This window comes from Micropterus salmoides, unplaced genomic scaffold (genome assembly GCF_014851395.1).
Source record: "Micropterus salmoides isolate LMB-PRFRI ecotype aquatic unplaced genomic scaffold, ASM1485139v1 Ms_hic_scaffold_649, whole genome shotgun sequence".
NCBI classification, from domain to species: Eukaryota; Metazoa; Chordata; class Actinopteri; order Centrarchiformes; family Centrarchidae; genus Micropterus; species Micropterus salmoides.
This window is the reverse complement of record NW_024044403.1, coordinates 349-8,756: the sequence shown is the minus strand read 5'-3', so window position 1 is coordinate 8,756 and position 8,408 is coordinate 349. Positions and strand designations below refer to the sequence as shown.

General features: G+C 40.5%; 2 protein-coding genes across 3 annotated transcripts; one reads left to right on the top strand and one right to left on the bottom strand.

The window, feature by feature from the left end:
• Positions 1 to 1,817: 1,817 nt before the first annotated feature.
• LOC119890992 (anaphase-promoting complex subunit 10) lies at positions 1,818 to 4,194 on the bottom strand. Of its 2 annotated transcripts, none has more exons than XM_038702362.1 (6): positions 4,060 to 4,194; positions 3,389 to 3,504; positions 3,202 to 3,292; positions 2,880 to 3,000; positions 2,698 to 2,751; positions 1,818 to 2,269 (listed from the first exon to the last, which is right to left on the bottom strand). In XM_038702362.1, exons 2-6 carry the CDS (start codon positions 3,501 to 3,503, stop codon positions 2,090 to 2,092), a joined length of 561 nt encoding a protein of 186 aa, XP_038558290.1. In that variant the 5' UTR covers position 3,504; positions 4,060 to 4,194; the 3' UTR covers positions 1,818 to 2,089. The 2 variants fall into 2 exon arrangements, with proteins under 2 accessions (XP_038558290.1, XP_038558289.1); XM_038702361.1 differs by having other exon boundaries at positions 4,054 to 4,189.
• Positions 4,195 to 4,225: 31 nt separating this feature from the next.
• On the top strand, positions 4,226 to 7,067 carry LOC119890994 (ATP-binding cassette sub-family E member 1-like). The gene is made up of 5 exons (XM_038702363.1): positions 4,226 to 4,373; positions 5,612 to 5,753; positions 5,839 to 5,924; positions 6,161 to 6,258; positions 6,830 to 7,067. The coding sequence occupies exons 2-5, from the start codon at positions 5,651 to 5,653 to the stop codon at positions 7,050 to 7,052; spliced, it is 510 nt and encodes a 169-aa protein (XP_038558291.1). The 5' UTR covers positions 4,226 to 4,373; positions 5,612 to 5,650; the 3' UTR covers positions 7,053 to 7,067.
• The last annotated feature ends 1,341 nt before the right edge of the window (positions 7,068 to 8,408 follow it).

Here is an 8,408-nt window from a genome sequence, read left to right as displayed (position 1 = left end):
CTTCAATTCAATCCATTAATTACAAATTGGTTTAAATTTGCTTTGTAATTCATGCAGTTTGATAACAACTGAATGTCACTCATTTATCCTCTGAGTCTGTTAAATGGAGTCTGAAGTGCTCAGTAGTGCACAACCAGAGAAACGAGACGAAATAGAGGGATTACTGGCATCATTTCCCTCTGAGAGAGTGATTATCTTGTCTTCAGAAACGATAGATTACAATCGATCCATTATTACACGGTTGAGTTGGTTTGTGTGTCTGCAATTTAGGAAATCGATTGGCTTCATTCATTTTCATGGGATTTGTTGATTGGAAGAAAAATATATCATTCGACTAATCCTCATGATTTATCTAAACTTTAAGTAGATGATCTCGGTTCTTCCACCACCTGAATGTGGCCTTCGTTCATTCATCTTTAACGTCTTATTAATGTTAATTGGTTCTTATAAAATGCTTATTGTTGAACTACAAGAGTCAGCCAGGTGTACATCAGCTTGATGTGATGTGCTTTACATGTTTTACAGGTTATGGAAAAGAAATACATATATTAGAAAAGATATTCTAAAATACATACTGAGAACTTTTTGTACTCTAAATACATTTTAATGCTGATACTTTTGTACTTTACTAACTTATTTGTTCTCTCTGGTATTGCTACTTTTACTTCAGTAAAATATGTGAGTAATCCCTCCACCCCTATTTACAGTATACTGCATCAGTGAAGAGAGCTCTCAATCTGTGGCTCCCTCTGGTGGTCAAACTGCTGAACTGCACCGGTCTGAGGCTTCAGTCCAAGTTCAGTGTCCAGTGCTCAACGTGCTCCTTTAGTCTCCTGCGCTTTAACAGACGTTATTGTAGCTTGTGTGTTTGTAAATATCATATCACTATTTAGTGTCTTTGAATAATATGGTGAATGTAGAGATTATAAATCCCCTGATCCTGACGCCTGTTTGTCATGATGATTACTGTGAATGTAAACTGAAGCTTACCTGGATAAGTCATCCTAAAAGGACCCTGGAAGTCCCTGAGCATCTGTCTAGTGGAGTAACCCGAAGAGCTTACCTTGAGGAGCCCTGGGAATCCTCGAACACTGCTCATGGAGGTTTGTTGCAACTTACGTCCTATCACCTGGAAAACCCTGAATCATCATGGAAACACCTGGAGCATCATCATCCAGCCTTGGAAGTTTCTCTACAAGAACCTCTGTATGTATGTGACCCCAAGAAGTCTGTGCAACTCCAGGACCCCTGGAATAGTCTGGAACCTGTCCTGTGATGCTTAAAAGACTCCTTTCAGGCTTCCTTTTTTCATTTTGGTAACAGTTGTTTAGCTAATAGTTTAACTTATTTCACTTTGTCACTATTGCCAGTTTCATATATCAGAGTATCTAAACTTTAATTCAGTGGGTTTTTTTCTCTTTACTTGTGTTTTGTCTATATTGTTTCTTGTGACATTCCCTGCAGCTCTGTAAACTTTGTTTTTTGTTTTTCATTCATCGATACGGTCACGTTCTGGCAGCCATGTTGCTTTGAAAGACATTTAATTCAACGTTAAGTTAAAACAAAAACCACCACAGGGGGCAGTCTGTAGGCACAGCAGTTTTGAGATTCTGATACTGAACAAAACAGTTTAAAAACTCTGAACTGACACCAAATATCTACATTCTGGCGTCTTTATGAACTCTGACTCCTGTCCTGGTGAAAATAATCAAATCATTCATTGTTTACTGGCCAGATCAGCCTGCGTGTGGAAACGTGTCAAAGTAGGAGTTTGTTCTCTAAGTCTTCAAACATCACAACATATAAATACTGCCCCATTTTCAGTATTAAATGTGGTTATCTTTAATATTGGCAGCTTACCTTTAAATATTAGTACTTTATTTTTTTTAAAAAGAAGTCACATTTAAAAAAACCTTAATGATATGCAGTTCGAGATTAATCAATTCTGGAATCAATCAATCCCCATCATGTCAGAATCTGATGTTTATATGAGCAGCAGCTCCATATTTCAGTCTGTGCCATTTTCGCTCTTTGCTGGACATCTTACATGATTCCCAAACTTTCCAGGGGCACACTGATGGTCAGGCGGTCACCTGATTGTGCGGTACATCATGAAGTCCACCGTGGTGCATCGTGGGAACTTTCCAACGGAGCTCTCCTCCACAGGCGTGTAGACTTTGATCTGCCGCATGTGCGTGTCTCTGCCGTTCTGGTGGTTGGCCAGCACTGCGATCTGGATCATGAAGGTGCTGATCGGTTCGTTTGTCCGCTTAAACACACACACACACACACACACACACTGTTCATTGTAAAACAGGGCAGGTATGATTTTTATTTATTTTATTCTAGGACCGATACAATTCAAGTTCAGTACTGGCAAGAACACCTTTTCAACTTTCTGCACTCGTACTTGACAGCTCGATACTCTCTGTGCCACAGACACATTTTAGTCAGTACCAAAAAAGTCTTTCAATGTTCAAATTAAAAACCATAAAGAATAATGTCACCAAACACAAACTCTTACACTTATCCACTGAAACTGTAAAGAATGTAGTAGATAACAAAATATAATAAAGAATCATACATAAAAAGGTCTTGAATCATGGAGACACACACTTTGAAAAGCTTCTCTGTAGAGTTTTTGACCACTAAAAGCTTCACTGTTTCAAAAGTGAAAAAAAGACATTAGTTTCTTACCTGATTCATCAGAGAGATGTGAATCCATCCACTGGGCTCCACCATCTCCAACTGCTGCAGAGAGGAAGACGAGGAAGAGCACGGTGAGAAGAAAGTAGATCATTTGAGTGTGAAAGTCTGTAATAAAATTCAGGCTGAACATTTAGGAGAGGACAGACAACAATATTATAAAGAGCTGTTACCCTGATTTCCTGTAAGTTGTGGAAGTTGTTGCCCACTCTGACTGAGATCTTACTGGGTGTGTAGCTCTCATCTGACTTATAGTCAGCGTAAATACACAGCATCTTCACTGTCGTTCTCCTCCTGAACAAAACAGATACAAACAACAGTGACAATAAACACAGACACCCAGTTACAAACGAAAAAAAATACATGCTAACTGGATTCTTCCCCCCAGAAACAAGAAACCTAACCTGTTGGCCTAAAAATCCGTCCTAAGTGTCTAAGAGAGTACAGCAAATATCCCAGAAATCCCAGTACTGAAGGAACACAACTCCATGTTACCTGAACTGTATGTTGACTAAGTGAGGTTGGGATCCGTCTGACTGCCAGTAGGTCTCCAGGTTGTCGTCCCTCAGCTGATCCACTCCGAAACCTGAACATGGGTGGAGAAACGGAGTTCAAATTACACCAGACTAGATTAGTCCCTCTCTATACACACGGCAGACAGTACATAAAGTTTGGGGCTAACCTGGTTTACAGGAGGATAGGGACCACACAGCCTGGGAGCCGATCTCCCGGACCGTCCCGGTCCGCTCCAGCTGCTTCGGGTCTGCGCCGGGTGGTGTCTTGCTCGGGGTGGCCATCCTTTAACCATGGAGAAAGAAAGAGACACAAGTAAACAGTAAACACTATTTGTTCCTTTTCTCATAAGTCAAAAATGTAACGCCAAACTTCCTTCAAATTTCTAACATTTTTAATTTGGCTTTTATTTTTAAAGATGTAAATTAATGACATAATCTGATTTAAGCACTTATGTGAATTCATATCTCCTTAGGAGAAATTCGGCATATAAGTGACAATTCCAGTATCATCTCATTCAGCTAACAGTTACTTAGTAAGTGCCAAATTGGTGGCTAATGTCATCGTTGCTTTAATTGGTGTGATAACTCAAGTAAACTCATGTGTGAATGTCAAACATATTAATCTTTTCAATTTAATATAAAATCTGACCATAACGTTTCCATAAGTCGTTCATTATTTTCTGAAATGCATACAGTGCAAATAAACAGGTAAACAAACGTTGCATTGGGGCGCTCCAGCTAGCTGCTAGCAGCTAAGTTAATATTTCTCTACTGTAGACTGTCTCAAAGCCTCCAAAACTTAGTTTACGATAGAAATATAAGTAAAACTTACACATACACGGTTAGTAAAAGTTGCCAAATGTTTGTGTCAGTGCTTTAGGTGACGCTTTTAGACACAAATAATGTTTAAATCCGCTTTGTTTTGCCGCAGCCACTTCGAATCTCCCACTTTTGTGAATCCAGGTCGCTTCTTACTGACGTCACATCAACGCCGTCGCATGCTGTGTGCGTCTCTCCCGCCATCTTTCCAGCCGGCGTCCAGGAGAAGAACACGTTGCTGGAAAAAAAATAAGTTTCACTCCCAATTATTTGTGTCTAAACGTAGCAACGCGTGTATTTTCGTCAAAGCAGGGGAACAGGAGCCGAAGAGGGGTGAGTTTATAACTTACCGCTCCGGATTTTGTGCCTCTTTTATGGTTGTATTGCCACAAAAACGAGAGCTGTTCCCCACCGAGCAGCTGTCAAAGTGCGGGGCCTGCGCCGCTAAAGTGATGCTAATTTAAAGCTAACGTTGGCTAACAGTTAGTACGTAACGGTAGCTGCGTTATAGTTTCCAGTGTTGCTGTTTTAAATCGACGAGGTATTCATATGTGTACACGAGTAGAGTTGGTCGATAGCTCGACAGTGTAGTTTTAAACACAGCTGTTGTTGCTGGCGAAAATATTATGTTTTCTCCTAGAACGTTACCCAAATGATTATACTCCAAATTTAATACAATTATTTGCCAATTAAAGGGTTTCATGCTCAGTAACACAAGCGTACCAATACAAGGGCACGATTGAAGATGTCTTGTCATTTTCCACGATTGGTTGATGAATTCGGCATATGAATAACTCACAGATCAGCAGGTTATTTGAGGACAAATCCATTATTGGTGCTGCTCGCCACCGCCCGTTGCGTGTCGGTGTTGGGCTGTAACGTTAGTTAGTAAGGAGTATAACAGACTAACCGAATATAAAATCTTAATTTTTATTCATATGTTTTACTTCATGTGCTAGCTGTATGTCGCGTTGAAAAGGCCGGATACCACTGAATAGTTAAAGGGCTTAACTCACGTTGTACCAGGCATATAACACGTTCTGTGGTAAGGCAACGATAAAAGGCCAGACTTTTTCATGGAGTCTGGTGTGACTCGCGATGCCCTAACTGGTGTGGTTTTGCAGCAGCTTCATTTACGTCAATTCGTCCTCCTGGGGCCTGAAATGAAAATCCATTAATCCAGAACCTGCATTAAAGCCAGAACGCATTCATTTTGGTTCCAGTCGAAAACAGGTAGAAGCTGGTTTCGGGCTGTGATAGCAGATCCCTGGCAGCCCTTTGTTAGAGGCAAAGGCTGTGCATTTTTGTTAGAATTGAATGTGTTGCTTCAGCAGACTGAGCAGTGTGCCTGTGGACACAGGTTCGAGCCTGACCACTATCCCCAACATTTAGATATCTAACGTGGCTTTGGTACCTGAATATCAGTAAATACCTGTGCATACATGTTTCCAAACAAGTGAATTTAATGTGTATGTGTGTGTCGGTTGAAAACAGCTTCACTCTCAAATAAGTTTCTCTTTGAACTTCTTTACACCTCCAAATTTCATCAACGTGTCCCCGCTTTCGTTCAGCTCCACAGGTGCTAGCGTCCGTCATTCCAGCCCTCCATCATGGCGGATAAAAACACCAGGATTGCCATCGTCAACCATGACAAATGCAAACCTAAGAAATGCCGCCAGGAGTGCAAGAAGAGCTGCCCAGTTGTCCGCATGGGTGAGGGATCATTTAGTTGGTTCTCATATCCAGACAGAGGGTAGACACCAAAAACTAACTTGTGTTTAAATGTGTGTGTTTGCAGGTAAGCTGTGTATCGAGGTGACTCCACAGAGTAAGATTGTCTGGATCTCAGAGTCTCTGTGTATAGGCTGCGGCATCTGCATCAAGGTATTTACACCTGAAGATTTCAAACCATATTTTGTTAAGAAAATATAAATTATCTGTGCTGTGCAACAGTCAGTAATCCTTGAATTTTATAATCAAGAACAGATTTGTCCTTGAGTAAAGACAAATAGGAAATTATTAGTAACTGTGATCACAAAATGTTTTTACAGAACCACAGCAGCTGTTTTTTTTGTTGAGGTCTGAGTGTTCTGATGCTTTGTCTTGTCTTGCCGTTATAGAAATGTCCGTTCGGAGCCTTGTCGATCGTCAACCTGCCCAGCAACCTGGAGAAGGAAACCACACACAGATACTGCGCCAACTCCTTCAAACTGCATCGGTACGCTGCTTTAACTCCTCCACGCTGTTTTCATGTGGCACTCGAGCCTGAACATACTCTGATCCTTGGAGCACGCTTTGTTTATTGATTTTTTTTTTTTTTTTTATAATGTTGAGTACAGCTGGAAGAAAGTGAGAACTCTCACTACAAATACGCCGGCTGGACCCGCTGCTCTCACTGTCTGCTTCTCTAACTTTCTCCATCAGCAGTATGTTTTTCTCGTCTTTTTTTTTTTTCCATCAGCCGTTGCCACAGCAGCAGGTGCGCTGCATGCCGTCTGGTTTATGACATCGTCCATCCTGATGTTTCACATCGTCCGAGGCCGGTTCTGTAGACATCGCCCAGCTCTAATATAAAGCAGCTCCAGCAGTAAAATGCTGCTCAAACATTGATGCATCAATATTAACAAGTACTTTTGCTAAAGTAGGATTTTAAATACAGGACTGTTACTACTTACTTTGTACAGCCTTGTTTGTTAGAAGCATACTGAGACCTTAACGGCAGTTCACATGTGATGATGTTTATAGTGTCATTGTGGTGTAATCATTTATTTGTTTGTGTGTGTGCGCAGGTTGCCTATCCCCAGGCCCGGTGAGGTGCTGGGGCTGGTGGGGACCAACGGTATCGGCAAGTCCACAGCTCTGAAGATCCTGGCTGGAAAACAGAAACCCAACCTTGGCAAGTTTGATGTGAGTCTTAAAACTTCCTGCTGTCTCCCCCCCACAGAACACAAGAGCGAGGCGGTAACGCTGCTGGGGTTTGAAAGCACACAGTACAAAGCGGTGCTGTGCTGATGAGATAAAGCGGGTGTAGCTGCTCACAGCTGCCATTTTGTCCTCTGACCAGCCGTCAACTAGAAGGCGAGACTTTAATTTTCTCCAACTATACGATTACTTCCATAATCGATTCATAGGCAAAGTATTTGTAAGATTATCTATAAAATGTCACAATTTCCCAGAGTGACGTCTTCAAATTGCTTCTTTTGTCCAACCAACAGTCCAAACACCCCAAACTCTTCATTTACTGTCATAAATAACAAATAAAAGCAGCAAAATCTACTGTTAAGAAGGCGTAATCAGCAGATGTTGCTTGAAATATGACTTAAACAATTAATCGATTATCAAAATAATTGACTTGTAATTTTCATTTATTTGAATCAACTAATTGTTGCAGTTCTAGTAAATATATTCCTGCACCTTCAGGTGTGATAACTGGAAAAACACAAATTGATCGCTTGAGTTTTTGATTATTATTACTGGTGATTTTCTTTGTTTCTCATGCAGATGACCTTCTAATTTGCATTTTTATACGCGAATGTAAAGTAATAAAACAGACAGATTGGATATCTACTGATTTCAAACTTGTGCTTTAAGCCCTGTCTGAAGGGTCCGGATGAAAGCGTCACACATTTTACTCACTTTGCTTCGGGGGACGATATTTATGTGCTGTAAACATCCCCAAAACGCCAGCAGAGCGGGAACAGGAGGGCAAAATAACTCACTGAGCCAGAACCTTGTACAGATAATTTAGAAGAGAGCTGAAGAACATGAGAGCTTGCAAGAAATGAAGACTGTAACCAGACGACTTGATCACTGTGAGCAAGTTATTTAGACCGCTGTTTTGGACAAGGTTTGTACAAAGTCTTGAAATTTTAGCAGTTATGTTTTCAAGGTAAATACTTCATCTTTAACAAAATCTATTCTTGTTCACTCGTCATCCTCGGAATAATCATGATCAAAACATGCAGTCAACGTGCAGATGAACAGCTGGTAAAATAGACAAAGTGACAATAAACGTTATGTTGATTACTGTGGAAACTTTATTGTTTTACAATTGCATTTATATTAACAATTTAGATGTGACGATCAAGGCTTCCAGAGTCTGGAAATTTATTATTTAGGTACCTTGAAAAGTGCTTAATTCATGCATGATGTCCATTACAGTGGACAGATATTTGGAAACCATTTAAATTTTAGTACCATATCCCAACCACCACGGTACGAACCCACAAAGGGTCGTCTGATATTCTGTTTGATTATCTTTTACATCTGTTATAGTGGTATACTGCATCATAAATTCATAAAAGGGAGGGAAGTAGAGATGCACCTCAGCAATAGCTATAAATTCATTTTAATTCTCAGAAAAGTATA

Coding starts and splice junctions, on each gene's coding strand:
- LOC119890992 (XM_038702362.1), bottom strand. CDS start 3,503: ATGGCCACCCCGAGCAAGACACCACCCGGCGCAGACCCGAAGCAGCTG. Junction 2,752..2,879: donor ACAACTTACAGGAAATCAGG/GTAACAGCTCTT, acceptor TCCTCTCTGCAG/CAGTTGGAGATGGTGGAGCC. Junction 2,270..2,697: donor ACATCTCTCTGATGAATCAG/GTAAGAAACTAA, acceptor TGTGTGTTTAAG/CGGACAAACGAACCGATCAG.
- LOC119890994 (XM_038702363.1), top strand. CDS start 5,651: ATGGCGGATAAAAACACCAGGATTGCCATCGTCAACCATGACAAATGC. Junction 5,925..6,160: donor GCTGCGGCATCTGCATCAAG/GTATTTACACCT, acceptor TTGCCGTTATAG/AAATGTCCGTTCGGAGCCTT. Junction 6,259..6,829: donor AACTCCTTCAAACTGCATCG/GTACGCTGCTTT, acceptor GTGTGTGCGCAG/GTTGCCTATCCCCAGGCCCG.